Source organism: Mus musculus, chromosome 6 (assembly GCF_000001635.26).
Source record: "Mus musculus strain C57BL/6J chromosome 6, GRCm38.p6 C57BL/6J".
NCBI classification, from domain to species: Eukaryota; Metazoa; Chordata; class Mammalia; order Rodentia; family Muridae; genus Mus; species Mus musculus.
Window position 1 is genome coordinate 40,691,856 of NC_000072.6, and position 18,065 is coordinate 40,709,920.

Below are 18,065 nucleotides of genomic sequence, written 5' to 3' on the forward strand. Positions count from 1 at the left end.
TGAATGGCATGGAAAGGAATCCCTGCATTATTATCCCCATCACCAGCCAAACCCTCCTGATTAACCCTCCCTCTCTTCTCCAGCTTCCCTCCAAGGATGCAGTAAATATTTGATACCATTCTTTAAGCACATGGTTTTGATAGGGAGGCTCTATTTCCTTTTCCCCAGCCTTTCTTCAATATACCACCTTGTGTCCCAACCAGAGCTATGCAGGAGGTGACAGGAGAGAGAGGGATCGTCATCACACGCTCCACATTCCCCTCTTCTGGACGCTGGGGAGGACACTGGCTGGGAGACAACACAGCTGCCTGGGACCAGCTGGGGAAATCCATCATTGGTGTGTGGGTGTGCCCAGGGGTGTGTCTGCTTCTGCAGACAGGGGTGGGAGTAAGATCCTTGGTGAAGGGGGAGAAGGGTGCAGAGAATGTCCTGTGCTGACCCTGCTGCATCTCTCATTGCAGGCATGATGGATTTCAGCCTCTTCGGCATATCCTATGTAAGTGTCCTTTACATGCTCCTCCTCCCTAGGAAGGTAGCAGTGTCTCTTAGAAAGCACCAAGAGCTGACTTTGTTCCATGTTGTTTCAGACCGGGTCAGACATCTGTGGGTTCTTTCAAGATGCTGAGTATGAGATGTGTGTTCGCTGGATGCAGCTGGGCGCCTTTTACCCCTTCTCCAGGAACCACAACACCATTGGGACCAAGGTAGGACATCAGCTTCACATATACTATGTCACTGAAATTGCCACCTTAGTTTCTTTGGATATTCCTGCTGTCTGTTTTCCCTGAGACATCTTCAAAGCCACTAAGTTCTCTTATTATAAACTGTATTCTTCAATACTATTTTTGTTGACTTTTTGGTTAGAAACTCTTTTCCATTGTATTTCATGAAAAATATTTTTAGTCTTTTTTAAAGTTTTCTGAGAGAATCTTGCTGACTTTTCTCAGTCTAATTATTATTATCTAGAAGTATCATCCATAATTTTCTTTAGTATATGACACTTTAGTGTTGTAATATGCAGTTCCAATAAGCCTTGGGTAACTTTGAATTCTTAAGTGTCTGGGTGGGTTTTGAATACTTTCCTCATTCTGCTTTAGAGACAAGACCCTGTATCCTGGGATAAAACCTTTGAGGATATTTCCAGGAGTGTGCTGGAGACCAGATACACCCTGTTGCCATATCTCTACACCTTGATGTACAAGGCCCACAAGGAGGGCAGCACAGTTGTGCGGCCCCTTCTCCATGAGTAAGTGTCCAGCAGGAATCCTGTTGTACAGTGAGCAATTTACTTATCATGTCGGATGGAACAAACAATATTTCAATATTTCAATATTTCACATTGAGGCAATAAGTCAACTTTTGTATGAATGCTCGTGACAGAGTATCTTTATTCTTTTTTTGACTACAGTGTCATAAGTAATACTTGTGTTGGGTGTAAGGCATTTACTGAACTCAGGAAAGGAAACCACTGAGCCCAAGATTTCTTTCTTTTGTGGCCCTACAAAGACTTCTGTATTTGGTGTAGGAGTTTTGTTATGTGGACCTGGACCAGAGCATGTTTGTATATTCTAAGTGGGCATTCTAGGAAGAGATGGCAGGGGAAAGCTTCTTCTTTGCATTACAGTGTATAAATGGAAGATGCTTTGTAGCAGATAACGTGTATCTGAAGTATGGAGAATATGCCTTGTGGGATATTGCTTCTATTTAATCCTTATCAGTCTCATGATGTATAAGGAAGGTAGAGGGCGTAAGTGGATTTGGGGTTTAAACTGGAGCACTACTTCAGGGATCTGCTCTGAGGTCACACTGGGGTCAGATTGGTGCCTTCATTTCTGCTTTTAGGTTTCTGGCAGACCGGGAAACCTGGAACATAGACAAACAGTTCCTGCTGGGACCAGCCTTCCTAGTCAGCCCTGTGCTGGAGCCTGTGAGTATGGAGACCCTAGGGGTTAAGAATTCCACTAATGGGCTGGATGACTGGAGTGACATGGGGTTTGGAGAGAGAGGGATCTTGAGAGATGGTTTCGCACTCTACATTTTCATCTTCTGATCCTTCTGAGCTAGATTCCACATATGGTTGTTCTGCCTTTAAGGCCAGCCTAACAATTCTAGCTTCAGGACAGTCAGGAAGAAGAATAACCTTGTCAAGTATTTAAGAATAAATTGTTTTCTGTGAGCTGAGCTCAAGCAGAGAGGGTAAAGTGCAGAAAATGTAAAAATTCCTTATTTTCTGTCATTCTCAACTAAAATTAACTGGAGAGCAATTGCAGCAGTATTGTTTTTCTTATCTTTTTTTCTCTTTAATTAGTTCTCCATTTTTGAGGCTAAAATATAATTACACTCTTATACCCTACTTCTGTGTCATTTATTGATACTTGTTAGTTTCCCCCTTCATTCTGCACATGGTGTTGAAGCTAGAAATTAAGTTACTTGTTCTGTGTATAGTGTTTTTTTTTTTTTAAATAAAATGAGTAGATAATTAATACATCCTGCATCTTTTTGAGCCTGAGTAATTTTCTTCTGCGCTATAGTCAACAGTTCCTTGTTGTTTCTTTATGGGGGAGATGAAAATATCTATAAAAGAATGGTGATTATTATTTTCTGAAGTCCTGTAATCCAAGGAGCATTGTGAAAGCACCTATTTTTTTGTATGCTAATTTATGTTGTTGGAAAAGAAGTATCATTTTTGTCCCCATAAGATAGATGATGTAATTTTGTCTAAATGTGTTAGCCTTAATATCATTTTAACTCCTTCCCAGTGTATAGTGGTCACTGTGTCTTAGATAGCTGAGTCCTCTGCCCACACTTTCTTTGTATTTTATTTCAGAATGCCAGAAATGTCACTGCATATTTCCCTAAAGCTCAGTGGTATGATTATTACACGGTAAGTTTTTCCTTATATTTATATAATCCAGTAGCATACAGAGTGTCTGGATATGATAGAGATCAAGCTTAGCGCCACCTTGTGTGGTCTTGATTGGCCACTTTAACTTTGTGGCTTGATTTCATATCTTCTGAGCATGACCAGCTACCCTTCATGTAAGCCTTCTGAAAGGACACACAGAGCATCTCACTGGTGCCAGGCTTGCTAGGAACCTTTTATATATGTGAGTCTATAGCTATGTGTTAATATCATTACAGTGTAGAGACACCAGTACATTCTTGAAATCATGCTTCAGGATTAATTTTTGTTTATAGAGGTTCTTAATTGTAGAGATCTTTTTCTCTCTGCATTTTATTACACGCAAACTCTCTGAAGCTGGAGACTTGGCCCAATGTAGGGAGATGCTAGCATATAGGCCTAGTGACTGGAATTTGATTAAGAATTTTCTTGTGGCTCCATGCCCCAGTGTAGGGAAATGCCAGGAAAAAGAAGTAGGAGTGGGTGGGTAGGTGAGCAGGGGAAGGGGGAGAAGATAGGGGGTTTTTGGAAGGGAAACCAGGAAAGGAGAAAATATTTGAAATGTAAATAAAGAAAATATCTAATAAAAAAGAGTTTTCCTCTGATCTATAAAATAAATAAATTAAGTCAATGTCTGTAGTTTGTAAATTTAAGAAGAATTGCTTTGTGTTACCACCAAAGATCAATACTTATGATACATGTATAAATATATAAAACACATAGACACACATGGTGCAGGACTTGGATGTTCTGAGCAAGTTCATGTAAACAGCCAACAGAAGCTCTCTATGCTGCATGTCTCGGGCAAGCTAAGAGGCAGCTGAAAGGTTTGGTCTCCTCTAACAAAGCCCTCTCACCACGGTATGAGGAGAAGAAAGCATCAGGCAGACAATAATCAGAGAATGTGCCAGCAACTTGTGTCACAACCCAAGTGGACTGCAGCGGGATTGGGTACAGGATGGATGAGGAAGAACACAATGAAGTTCTTCCTCCTCTCTATTCTGGGAGCACCTAGTCACTCCTTCATGTTCTTTGGTATTGGCTAGTTCTGCCTTTAGGGTAAGGATGCTCTAGGAGTTTCTTAGTAGTTAACAGTTTAAGTGACTCTCATATTGCCTTCATTTGAGTGTATCTGTTGACTGCCTTATACCCTAATCACAAGACCTTATGGGTATGTTGGAGGTGTCTAATATAGGGCGTGGACTAGTTTTAAAAAGGGATAATCCGAGGACACATAATTTAAAATGGTCCTGAGAACATATGCCATCTTTAAGTTTGTATCTTAGGCTGCTTGCTAGCTTGTTCTAGTGCTGACCCTGCCCAGGTAAATGCGTTTTGTTGAGCACTAGGTATAGGAATATGAATTTATAGCCTTATGAAGCATAGCATGAGTAGCTAATGTTTGCTTGCCTTAAGGACTGGCACATAAGTGAATGATCCCAGGTACCACATTTTAAAAGTGAAGAATGAAGGTTACTGAGGAAAAGTTTCTTGGATTGGCTAATTTCACTAAATGGTGCTAAAATTAAAGGGAGTTTCAGATAAAGTGGAAGTAACTGACATGGCCTGCAAAGACAAAGGTGAATTGAGCAAGCCCTACAGAGGAAAAAAAAAAACAACTTATGTCTCTTATTTTTATATTTTTAATGTTGTACCAGAACACAGCTAGATGCAACCTATATGAATACTCACCTGTGAAGCAACAGTGTTCAAATACTTAGCAGAGGACAATTGCAATGTCTCCTGGTCAATGTAGGATGGACTACTGGGGCTGCTAGTGCCTTCTAGTGAACAGATACCAACACTGCTGCTCTATTTCCAAAAGCCATTCTTGTGAAGGCAGCCTCACAAAAAAGAATTATCTACCACTAGGTATCAATGGAGCCAACATCAAGGAGAAGGATGCCCTGCGGTGTCTGAGGTAGTGGAGGAAGGTTTAAGGTCATGCGTCAGGAGCAGTGTCAGGCTGTATCTCACACAAGAGAGACAAGATAAAAGTGTGAATGAGAGAAGAAAATTTGTGTAGATTCTGATTGTAATTTGTAAGCAATCCTAGTTACTAGTTGTTTCCTAAGAAGCAGGAGTCAGAAATGTTAGTTACCTGGTAGATGCATGAGAAAGAATGAGAAGCAATGGCCAATCAGTGGCCTCTTGGTGAGAGAAAAAGGTCTAATTTTTCCCTGAAGAGAATGTTTCAGAGGCTAAGAAGAGTAGCAACATTTTCCAAGGTCCTCTCCCTAGCTTGGAATCAGTGTAGAGTAAGATTAGAGATTCACATGAGACCCTCATGAAGCCTGTTGTAACCCTCCCAATGTTTTCCTGTGTACCCCTATGGCCAGGCATTTTCACAGGAATTTATTTATATAGCAAAGGCTGCCCCTCTCTATGTCATCCTTTCATGGAGGCCTTTCCCTCTTTATCCTCCTTTCCTCTTCTCTTCCCCTTCTACTATGAGAGGGTAGGAACACCCTGCATATCCCCCAACCTTGGCACATCAGGTTTGCAGGATTAGGCTCATTCTCTAACACTGAGGCTAGACAAGGCAGCCCTGTTGGGGAGCAGATTCCACAGTTAGACCACAGCTTTAGGGACAGCCCCCTTCCAGTTGTTGGGGTGACCCACATGGAGACTGTGCTGCACATCTGCTACAGATGTGCCAGGGGCCTTGGTCCAGCCCATGAATATTCTTTGATTGGTGGTTCAGTCTATGAAAGCTCCCAGGGATCCAGGTTAGTTGACTCAGTTGGTCTTCCTATGGAGTTCTTATCTCACAGAATCTTAAACTTTAAATGCAGCATCTTCAACACAGCAGGGGGGAACAAAGTATGATAATGACCTCTGTTGAATGGTGGTGAGCAGTTGGCTTGTGCAGGGTCTGCTTGGGTGTCCTCTTCAGGGAGTTGTGTGTCCTTTCCCTCATCATCTCTTCTCCTGCCCAGGGTGCAGACATTAATTCAACCGGTTGGACGACCTTGCCAGCCCCTCTTGAGCACATCAATCTTCATGTCCGAGGGGGTTACATCTTGCCATGGCAACAACCTGCCCTGAACACCAACTTAAGGTGAGTGATGGCAGAGGGGCTCCGTTTTGCATACTGGGTGAGCTCATTGCTTTGTGATGGAAAGCCACATTTACATCATTCCTGATGCTAAAGGTCAAAGTAGTTTTCTAAATATGCTTTTTTCTGCTCTATGCCCATTGTGCTTTCCACAACTGGGCATTTTGTCCACATCTGTTGGCAGGGTGTGCTAAAGCAGCAGGTCGCGTGTAGTAAAGAAGGATGGTTCTGCCTGCCCTCTATCTCTGTCTGTGTGTATCTCTCTCCCTCTTTAGTGTGTGTGTGTGTGTGTGTGTGTGTGTGTGTGTGTGTGTGTGCATGCAGGTGAATGTTGACCCTCTGTCCTTGGACTTTTCCTGTCCTCCTGAGGAGCTGTGGACTGAGAGCTAGATCCTGGTTGAATTTAAGAGAACTTCTTCCCTGTTCCACTTTAAACCCTTTCAGTTTTCAGGACTCTGACAGCTCTGATGCTCTGATGGTGGTCAGCCTCCCAGCTTTTCTGAGGGCTGTTGCAATTTTAGTTCTGAAACCTCACATCTTGAGAAAACTGCATTCGGTTGGTTCCTCTCCTGCCCTGCTCAGACTGTCTGTCCCATGCTCACTGCTCTTGACCACCTAGTTCTCATTTCTGGATTAGCATTTCTGACCTGTTCTTCTAAAACTTTTGTTTTTTACCTTTACTCCCACCCCACTCAGCCCTTTCTTTGTGGTGAGTCAAAATAAGTGTTCAAGAATACAAACTCAAGTGTCCAGTATATCACTTTTGCTTTATAACATTTTTGGTTCAAAACTGTAGCCTAAACTTCTACTGAAGAGTTCCACATTGAAGACAATGTTTTACTGAAAGAATTATTGTATTTATTAATAACAGACAAGGACTTGTTACAAGAGTGTAACCTATCTGTTTCTTTGACTATTTCCTATTGCTTTAGTTATCTAAGTTGTAGACTTTTAACAAAAGTTGTATAATCCAATGCTGACTTGTTTTTTTCTTCTCTTTTCAGTTTGAGGCTATTCTGTACACTCATATCAATTTACCTTGTAAAAACAAAAGTTTTATTTTTCCCAATCTTGAAATCTGAAATCCTTCATTAGTGAAGAGACCATAATATAAAGTCTATATCAGTTGCTGTATATTAAATATGCTTTCTGTGCTAAGGAATATTTTACTCAGAAACAGATAAGATATGGCTCGCCTACATAATGGTACCTCTGTATTGTGAGTGAAGACACTTTCTCATATAGGGATGCCACAGAACCTCTGTCTGAGACTCTTCCCTATTCTCACAGTCTTCATTCCTTATGGCAATGCAGCCACAGCATTCACCATAACTGATGTAGTGATTCTGATGCTCATGTACTGGTTTCCTGTCTGGACATTTGTTGTTGAAGCTTGGGATATTTCTAACTTGTGACAGTAATACTGGAGAAAGTATCTTCTAGAATTCGTGCCTCTGTCTCTGAAGGAAGTGGGTAACTGGGACTAGTAACTTTATGTACTTGAAATTTGGTGTCCATAATAGAGCTCTAAAGATTTGTTTCTTGTGTAAATCTTGGTCCCCACAGCCGGAAGAAACCTCTTGGTCTCCTTATTGCTCTGGATGAGAAGAAAGAAGCAAGAGGAGAGCTGTTCTGGGATGATGGGCAGTCAAAGGGTGAGTGCCTTAAGAGTGTAGGCCAATGTAGATCTGCACCGGACTCTGTCCTTTTACTCCTGCTTGGTCATCCAGCTGTGGATGAAATCTTACCAGGCATCCTAGTAGCAGATTCCAGAGAAAACATTTGCTTTTGGTTGTACTGGTCAGAGGCCATGATGGATGAACCACCAATAGAGGGAGAACATCTCTCTGTATTTGTCTCTCTATCTCTTGTCTCACTTTCTGAATTTTCTCTCTGGTCAGTAATGTTTAAAAGTCTCACTTTATTTTTACAAAACACTTTTACATAACTATTCCTTTAATTTGCCTCCACTGTAAATATTTCCCCCCATGTCCTTTGGGGGAAGCTGTTAATGATATTAAAGGCATAGTCATGTCAGAGGATGCAGCAAGCACACACATCCTGATCTTATGTGTGTCAGCACATTTCCTTCCTTCCTTCCTTCCTTCCTTCCTTCCTTCCTTCCTTCCTTCCTTCCTTCCTTCCTTCCTTCCTTCCTTCTCTCTACTCCTCCATTCTACCTTTCTTTCCTTAGTCTCCACTGCATGAACAATTCTTATGACTCTCACCAGATCATTGCCTTGGGAGCACTGCAAAAGATACTTTCATGGTTATAGAATTAGCAAGAAAACAAATATGTGGCCTTGCAAACTATGTACTCATATAGGCATTGTGCCATGATTACAACAAAATTAATTGATACTTCCATACCAGTAATGGCAGTATTGGCTCTCTAGAACTTGTTCTTTTCATGGTTCATAGTCTTTGAACAGAGTTCGCCAATTTACCCCTCTACTTGCCCCTGGGAGCTACTGTTTCTGCTTCTGTTTATGAGCTCAACTACTTAGCCCCAATATAAAGGGTCTATGCATTGCTTCTCTTTTGTTGTCTCACCTACTTCTCCTAGTGGGATATGATCCAGATTAATCTCTGCTTTCACAATGAAGATGGAGGGAGGGAGGGAGGGAACTGAGTAGAAAGAGGGGTAAGGAGGTGAACAGAGATGATGGTCAGGTTTAACGAGTGGGGGAGGGCTGGAAGCCCTGTTTAATACTAATGACTATATTGTTGTGTACATGTACTTTAGTTTTTTTCATTCATCTGCTGATAGATATGTTTGTTGTTTCACATTATGGATATTTTGAAAAAAATCAAAACAGACAACATAAAACTGTTTTTCTCCATTAATTTATTTATTCATGTTACATCCTGATCAAAATCCCCTCCCTGCTCTCCTCCCAAGTTGACCCTCAAAAATACCTTCCTTCTTCACCCCCTTCCCTTAGAAGGTGAAACCTTCTTTGAGGTGTAGCCTTGTGCACCATCCCACCCTGGGATCTCTAGTCCCAGCAGGACTAAACATATTCTTTCCCACTGAGGCCTGACAAGGCAGTCCAGCTAGGGGAGCAGGATAAAATGGCAGGCAACAGAGTGAGAGACAGACCCTAATCCATTTGTTAGGGGACCCACAAAAGATCAAGTCTCATGTCTGCTATAAATGAGTAAGAGTCTACGTCTAACCCCTGCAGGCTCTTTGGTTGGTTTTTGTGTCTGGAAACCACCACAGGCCCAATTTGTTGACTCTGTAGGTCTTCTTAGGGTGTCCTTAACCCCTTTAACTCACTCAATCCTATCCCCCACTCTTTCACAAGAGTCCCTAAGCTCTACCTGATGTTTGGTTGTGGCTCTCTGCATCACTTTTCCTCAACTAATGAATGAAGTCTCTCAGGAGACAGTTATTCTAGGCTTCTGTCTGCAAAATAGCAGAGTATTATTAATAGTGTCAGAGGTTGGGATAGGTCTTAAGTTGGGGCAGTCATTGCTTGGCCATGCCCTCACTCTTTACACCATCTTTATTCCTGCACATCCTGTAGACAGGACAAATTTTGGGTTGAAGATTTGTGAGTGGTTGATGTCCCCTTCCCTCCACTAGAAGTACTGCCTGGCTATAGGAGCTTTCTGTAATCTCAGCTTCTAGGAGTCTCAGTTAGAATCACCGCAATAGACTCCTAGAAGGTTTGCCCATTCCAGGTTTTTAACTAGTCCCAAAGATGCCCCTCACTGGTGTCTGTTCTTTCTTCCAGCCCTCCCCCACTCGCTAAACCTGACCATCATCTCTGTTCACCTCCTTACCCCTCTTTCTACTCAGTTCCCTCCCTCCCTCCCTCCATCTCCAATGTATTTAATATTCTCTTTCTGGGTGAAATTCAAGCATCATTCTTGAACCCTCCTTATTACTTAGTTTCTTTGGGTCTGTGATTTCTAGCATGGTTATTCTGTACTTTAGGCTAATGTCTACTTAGAATACTTACAATGTGTACCTTTCTGGGTCTGGGCTACCTAACTCAGGATGATATTTTTCTAGTTTGATCCACTTTTTTCTGCAAATTCCATTATGTATTGTTCTTATTAGCTGAATAGTGTTCCATTGTATAAATATACCCCACATTTTCTTTATCCAGTCTTCAATTGAGGGAGATCTAGGTTGTTTCCAGTTTCTGGCTATTACAAATAAAGCTGCTATGAATATAGTTGAGCAAGTCTCCTTTTGGTATAATGATATGTTTTGGCGTTATATAACCAAGAGTGGTATAGTTGGGTCTTGGGGTAGAACTATTTCCAATTTTCTGAGAAACCACCAACTTAACTTTCAACGTGGTTGTACAAGTTTGCACTAGCAACAGCAATGGAGGAGTGTTCCCATTTCTCCACATCTTTCCCAGCAGGTGCTGTCTTGTGAGTTTTTGATCTTAGTTATTCTGATATACAATATGGGTACACTATAAATTATCAGAGTTGTTTTGATTTGCATTTACCTGATGACTAAGAATCTTGAACAGTTCTTTAAATGCTTCTCAGTGATTAGAGGTTACCTTGGTGAGAGTTTTGTTTTAGTTCTGTTCCCCATTTTTTAACTGGGTAATTTGGTTTGTTGGTGTCTAATTTCCTGAATATATATATTGAATATTTGTCCTCTAAAACTCTTAGGAAGGAATATAGGGTAAAGTTTCTTTCACAATGGTCATGCTATTTTGATTTTAAATATGACACCAAAAACAAAGACAACAAATCTTAAGGTAGATTTCCATAGCCATTATGGAGCACAGCATAGACACTTCTTTACATGTTGAAAATACAACTTCTGCATAGCACAGAAGTCCCATGTCTAGACATGTACCACCCCAAAGAAATGAACAGTGTGTCACAGATACTCAGCCCCTCATATTCACTGTGGCAATATCTAGTAAATATCCAGAAGTAACCAAAGTGTATATGGATGCAAGAGGAAAGAAGTGTGATCCACAGATCTGGTCAAGTGCTCATCCGTCAGGAAAAGAACAATTAATCAGCTTTCAGGAGAACAAGATGAAACTTGTCTTCTTGAGTCACCAGGACCATCTGACATCTCTCTCTTCTTTCAGACACTGTGGCCAAAAACATTTACCTTTTCAGCGAATTTTCTGTTACCCAAGTGAGTAACATATTGTGACTAACGTGTGGAATATGTGTGAAAATGACTATGGATGTTCTGTATTTATAATTTAGTTATCAATATTTACCAGAGGTAAACAATTGCTATTGATGACTTAATTCCTAATAATTATATTGACTTTGCTATCTATAAGGGGCAGTAGTAATAATAATACCAGCTTGTTTTGTAAAAAATTCTGTAAATTGTCTGACTATTCCCACATTCTCAGTTGGCTTATGAACATAAGTTTGCATCTCCACCAACATGCAGCAACAGGGAAGTTGAGAGTTCTTCAGAGCAGCTCCAGGGTGTGGTCAAGGATTGGAGGCCTAGGGAATCTATGTGTTCATAATTTGTTCATAACTATGCATGCTTTGTTTCAGAACCATTTGGATGTGACAATTTCAAGTCCAAACTACAAGGATCCCAATAACCTAGAATTCCAGGAAATTAAAATCTTTGGAACACAGGAATTCAGCAATGTTAGAGTGAAACAGAATGGGAATCTCCTTCAAATGTCTCCTCAAGTCACTTACAATCCAAACCTGAAGGTAAGAATTGCTTTTGTGAGGAGGCTTTCCACAAACCTCCATGGGGTCATGATGTTACTTCTTGCTAAGGTCATATGAGCTGCTGAAGGACCAGAGCACTTCTGAGGCCAGGTGAGGAGGTTAGAGTATTGGAGAAGGAAGGATAGCTGTCCCTTGTGAGACTAGGCCGGGGCCTAGCAAACACAGAAGTGGATGCTCACAGTCAACTATTGGATGGATCACAGGGCTCCCAATGGAGGAGCTAGAGAAAGTATCCAAGGAGCTAAAGAGATCTGCAACCCTATCGGAGGAACAATATTATGAACTAACCAGTACCCCAGAGCTCTTGACTCTAGCTGCATATGTATCAAAAGATGACCTAGTCGGCCATCACTGGAAAGAGAGGCCCATTGGTCAGGCAAACGTTATATGCCCCAGTACAGGGGAATGCCAGGGCCAAAAAATGAAAATGGGTGGGTAGGGGAGGGGGGGGTGGGGGACTTTTGGGATAGCATTGGAAATGTAATTGAAGAAAATATGTAATAAAAAGAGTGCTGGTCAACCAATAAACAAACAAACAAACAAACAAACAAATAAATAAACAAACATTTAAAACAAAACAAAACAAAACAGGTGTCTAAGCCAACATGGCTCCTGGTTCTCTTCTCACTTTGTGTCTGGTTTTCTCTAACTGGGTTTGGGGACAGGATCCAAGGAAAGTCTCTGAAAGTTGATGGCTTGTGCTCTAATGTGAAAGTAGAGATAGGAATCCTATAAGTAAAAGTTTACAGGCTTTTATCTATTTAACTTGTTAACTTTCATCTATGTTCCTTTCCTTTTGTTATGCTTTTTAAAGACATAGCCTATGTTTTTTTATCATATGAATTTGTACAGAATATTCTTTTTTGGAAAAAGAAGCTGATAGTGTTAAACTAACTTAGATGATAATTAGAAAATGGTATTTTCCAGATGTAATGGGATCCACTCTTTTTGTATGACTTGTCTTCCATTCTTCTACTTCCTCAGTCCTGTGAGGAATCTTTCCCAGTCAATTCTGATGGCTTTTCCTGAAGCTCCTCATTGAAGTGGAGCTGCTAGATCAACAATGTTTGAGGACCTTTTGAATTTGGAGAAACTAGTCAACTGAAATTTTGTTAAATGGCATATTGATCACATTTGACATTTTGTCATTTACAATACATGAAGAGGATACATACAGTATACAGTCACAAATAAAGGACTATGTGGTTGATTGTGTCTATGGCAAAGTGTAAGACAGCTGAAAGATACATATGTGAATACAGACTTTGTATTTGATAGAAATTAGGTCATTTAACCATATTACCAAAGTTAATTTTTATTGTTTGAGTCTGGATAGTGAGAGATACAATTCATATAACATGAAAATATATGAAAGTATTAATAAGGAGTACAAATCAGCACTTGTAAGATATCTTCTTTGGTCTTAATTGATGTCTAAACCTTAGTAGAATAGTTGAGACCAGCTTTATGGAAAGGCATCGAATGAACATGACCTTTAAAGACAGAGTTTCATGGAGATAGAGCGCTGATTCGGCAGGTAATAGAACTGGCTGCTCTTCCTGAGGTCCCAGTTTGATTATCAGCATCTACATATCAGCTTCCAAACATTCATAATTCCAGTTCCATAGGATCAATGCCACACACAGATGACCTCCATGTGTACTGCCCACGTATAATGTAGAGACAAGCATGCAGGCAAATCTCCTCCATTTACATAAAGTAAGTTTGAATCCATCAGGTTTATGTGACAAGAAGTCTGAGATGGTAAGCAGATTGAAAGTTATTCTGTTGCCTTCTGTAATTACAAGTTCAATGGTGAAATGTTTTTGGCATGGGTTTAGAGTTTGAACTTTCTCAGAACTAAGTTCTATGTTGTCTGGTAACTGGAAGTAGCTAGCTGCGTGGGTTTGGTCACAAATACTCTTATTCTAGGAAAGAAGGAGAGAAAAAGAAAAGAAAAGAATAGAAGAAAAAAGAAAAAGAAAAGAAAGGAAATGATAGAAAAGAATAAGGCTGAGGTAAAGTTGAAGGGACAGGTCCTTCTGTCAAGACAGTCCCTCGTCCAGCAAATGAACTCAAATTTACTTTTTTTTTTTTTTTTTTTGGCCAGGTATATCCTACCATCGTTATAATTTTGGCTTTTTAATTGGTAGAATCTGTAACTTAATCTTAAATACCAAGAAAGAAGAACACATTTTATGCAGAGAAGATGGATAGTAATATGTTTTAGAAAGGTCCTTGTTTTCCTAGAGAGCCTTTGTCCTGGTAATACACTCTGTTGAGCAGCCAAAGTAATATCAAAGGGCTTATAGTCTTACATTATCAGTCTGTAACACCATACTTGCTATAGGATGTTGGAAATGGAAGTTTATATGATATTTTTCACTCCCCAATCTTACACTTAATTGGTAAATCTGAGATCTAGGAATTGGGGTACTTTATGTACAATTCCAGATCCAAGCCACATTACTTATATCGCTCTGTTTTCTAGAAACTCCACACCAACTGGATCATGTTTTGGGTAGTCTATGAACATAATTATTTTTAACAATTGAATAGTGGTCAAGTGGTCCATGGAGGGAAAGATAAATGGTTGATCATAACAGGCTTTCCTTAGTCTATCTCTTTCGATAATGAAAAATAGGAGTTATTGATAGAATAGTTGTAATTTCCTTTAACACTGACACACTAAGCACATATACACTTGTGCCCTCATATGCTATAGTGTGTTGTTTAAAATATTAAAAGCAGGGCATAAGGATATAGTAAGAGTAACATTTATACTTAATTTCCATAAAAAGATTCAGGTCTTGTAAGGCTTTTGTACTGAGGATGAATTTCCATTCTTGCAGGTTGCCACCATCACAAATATCCATCTCAGGCTGGGAGAAGCGTACACGGTTGAGTGGGGCTTCTTCACAAGGGAGGAGGAAAGGATAGATTGCTATCCAGATGAGCATGGTGCTTCTGAGGCAAACTGCAGTGCCCGTGGCTGCATCTGGGAGGTAACCGTGCTGAAGATGTTCATGTAAACTGAAAACCCTTGAAATACAGTCTACAGGTCTTATCACAGCCCTGTACCCATGGGTTTATTCAAATCCACAGAAAGGATTTATATGGATTAATGTTTATATGGATTATATTCAAATCCATATAAACATTATCAAGGTTGAGGAGTGGGGTGGGTAAGAGTGGGATGTATTTCCTATTATACTCTCTCCAGCAGAGCAGGGATTTAAATTCATGCTTATGTAAATGTTATAGACATGAATGAATATATTTATGGCTTTCTCCCCAGATAATTTGTCTCTTCCATCTCTGTGTGATAACTCCATATCCCTGCTGATATAGGATGCTGACTTTCTTTCCAGGAATCCAACACTATTGGGGTCCCTACTTGCTACTTTGCTCATGAGCTGTACTCAGTCAGCAATGTTCAGTATGACTCACATGGGGCCACAGCTGACATCTCCTTGAAGGCTTCTACTTATAGCAATGCCTTCCCCTCTACACCTGTGAATAAACTGAAACTGCAAGTGACCTACCACAAGAATGAAATGCTGCAGTTTAAGGTAAACACAGAGTATGCTATCAGGTGTGGACAGGGCCTCTCCTGTTCCAGTTTCCTTTGCTACTTTGTTTTACAATTTTCCGAACAAAAAAGTTTCATTTTCTTAGCAAAATCATGTAGACTATCATTTGAAAAATAAGATCAATTAGATGACCAATGCAATAGAGAGACTCTCCTAATTTCAAATTGAGAAAATAACTGTGTCTAAGGAAAATTGTTGTGAGAGAACACATGGAGAGGAAGTAGATGAGACCAGTAGGAACATAGGAGAGTTATGGCTGAGTTTGTTCTGGAATAAGGAAGGAGATGGGAACAGTGGGTGTATTTGAAGCCTTGAGATCATCTCGCTCATTCCTATAAACTATAAGAGGGAGATGCCCAAGGAATCACTACCATGTTGCTAAATTGCATTTGTGTCTGTGGATGGTAGTCATGTTAGCTGAAATGAGAAAACTGAGCAGATTTGTGATTGAAAATATAAGAGGAGGATTCTGAGTAAAACAATTGGAGACATCTTTGAAATACTCTTGAAAGTGATTGCTTTTCCTTGCGTGGTTTAATTAAATCAAGGGAGTAGGGATTGACTAGCTATCCTGTTGCTAATTTCCTTATTAGATTGTGAGCTACTCCTAGACAGGGATTTGTCTTCCACCATGGCGGTATTGGAATCCCACACAGGCTGCTAGATAGTGAGGTGTCAAATGCTGCTGAGAGAGTCCTCACTTAAAGGAGCCTTCAGAATCTGAGCTCCGTCTGGACTTGAGCTCTGTGTCTTCCACTGTAATTTGTTTTATATGTGTGGTTTCATCAGAATGAAGTTGATTGGCTGTCTAGCCTCAAGTCCTCCCCACTAACCATTTAGTTGTAGTTCTGTCCACCGTGCTTCTGTCTTTCTGAGCCGATGTTAACACGCTGAATCTTTGCTTTTGTTGTTTCTTTAGCAGAACTCTTTGCTCTCATTTTTGTGCTTGGTTTCCTGCTGCAAAGTTTTTAAGATTCATCCTGAATTTCTTCTGTGAAATCACCTTAGTGCCCTCCAAGCATTTTTTTCCCTGTAATCACTAAGTCCTTTTGCAGGGTTGATGTTAGCTCATATCCTTCAGGTATGCTGAGTTCTTCTTTCTTAAAGATTATAAGGATTCCTGTGCTTTGCATGCCAATAACCATGGCATATTCAGTCCCTATCCCTACTATTTACTATTACACCAACAATAGAATTTTTACTCTTAATTACTCAGCATATATTAAAATTTCAGCACATTTTTTAATCCTAAAAACATTTTTGGTTTTAAGTCCCTAATTTACATGCCCATATATTTGTACTCTCACATACAAAATACATATCACATATTTATAAATCCAACTCAAATTTCAAAATGAATTGTTTATGTTAACTACAATGTTGAAATGGATGAAATGTTCTAGAGTCCATAACATGATACCTGATGCAGATCAAGTTATTAGATTAGAGATTGTACCCAGTAGATTGATTAAGCTCTGGATTGTGAAGTTACAAATGGCAAAATATACAAGATTTAGTCTCTGTCAAACATGCTAAGAGTATGCTAATTTATTAATCTCTAGATTACTATGCTTGTGTAAAGTGTCATTTTAAAATGACATATAACTGTGAATATTTACACTATAAATGCCATACTTTGACAGATTTATATGTTATGCAGTGATCAGTTCAGTATACTTAGGATATCTGGTCTTTCAATCATCTAATATTTTGTAAGGTAGGAATTCAAAATCTTCCTATGGCATTTTGAATTGTATGGTGCAATACTGTTAATTAATTTCACTGTCAGCATGCTAGAAAAACATAATGTAATGGCATATGTGTCTTTACATAAAATGATTTCTTCTGGCATAGATTTATGATCCCAACAACAGTCGGTATGAAGTCCCAGTCCCTCTGAATATCCCCAGTGCTCCATCCAGCACCAACGAAGGCCGTCTGTATGATGTCCTCATCAAGGAGAATCCATTTGGAATTCAAGTTCGCCGAAAGAGCACAGGCACTGTAATGTAAGGGGTTCTGAGTCTGTGTTACTGTTGTTCTAAATAGTTTTCACCAGCTCCATTGTCCTTAAAGACATCTTTCTCAAAGCATCATACTGCCTACGTTCAGATCCATGATGTATCAGTTACTGTCCATGGCTGTGATAAGACAAAACAAAACAAACATGACCAAGAGAACCTACAAAAGAGTTTATTTGAGTTTATGGTTTCAGAGAGTTAGACTCTATGATGGTGAAATTGAGGCAGGAAGACATGGCAGCAGAAATGTTGAGAGTTAACATCTTCAACTGTAAAAAGAAAAGAGAAAGCAAACAGGGAAAGGTATTAATCTTGACCTCCCAAAGCCTGTCTCCAGTAACATACTTCTTCTAGTAAGACCACACCTCCCAGTAGTCCACAAATACTGACTCACTGGGGACCAAGTATTACAATACCTGAAACTTTGAAAGTGGATATCTCATTCTAACTACCACAAATAAGGAAATGTGTTCTACTCTTAGAGTAAATCTTTTCAAAAATTTTTATTAGTTATTTTCCTCATTTACATTTCCAATGCTATCCCAAAAGTCCCCCATACCCTCCCCCCCACTCCCCTACCCACCCACTCCCACTTCTTGGCCCTGGAGCTCCCCTGTACTGAGGCATATAAAGTTTGCACAACCAATGGGTCTCTCTTTCCACTGATGGCTGACTAGGCCATCTTCTGATACATATGCAGCTAGAGACACGAGCTCCTGGGGGTACTGGTTAGTTCATATTGTTGTTCCACCTGTAGGGTTGCAGATCTCTTTAGCTCCTTGGGTACT

The 18,065-nt window shown here is 40.0% G+C and overlaps 1 protein-coding gene across 9 annotated transcripts in view; it reads left to right on the forward strand.

Moving 5' to 3' along the window:
- The window catches only part of Mgam (maltase-glucoamylase), a 140,293-nt gene that overhangs the window by 63,025 nt on the left and 59,203 nt on the right, over positions 1–18,065 (forward strand). For 7 of the 9 annotated variants that reach the window (NM_001368875.1, XM_006506044.2, XM_006506042.1 and 4 more), the window contains 13 exons: positions 204–337; positions 462–496; positions 588–704; positions 1,098–1,246; positions 1,843–1,927; positions 2,828–2,884; positions 5,842–5,963; positions 7,527–7,615; positions 11,042–11,091; positions 11,475–11,642; positions 14,516–14,668; positions 15,035–15,235; positions 17,111–17,265. The exons of the other annotated variants lie outside the window; for them this stretch is intronic. In NM_001368875.1, the coding sequence (NP_001355804.1) occupies positions 204–337; positions 462–496; positions 588–704; positions 1,098–1,246; positions 1,843–1,927; positions 2,828–2,884; positions 5,842–5,963; positions 7,527–7,615; positions 11,042–11,091; positions 11,475–11,642; positions 14,516–14,668; positions 15,035–15,235; positions 17,111–17,265 (1,515 nt within the window). The remainder of the gene's footprint in view (positions 1–203; positions 338–461; positions 497–587; positions 705–1,097; positions 1,247–1,842; positions 1,928–2,827; positions 2,885–5,841; positions 5,964–7,526; positions 7,616–11,041; positions 11,092–11,474; positions 11,643–14,515; positions 14,669–15,034; positions 15,236–17,110; positions 17,266–18,065) is intronic. 9 annotated transcript variants of the gene reach the window in all.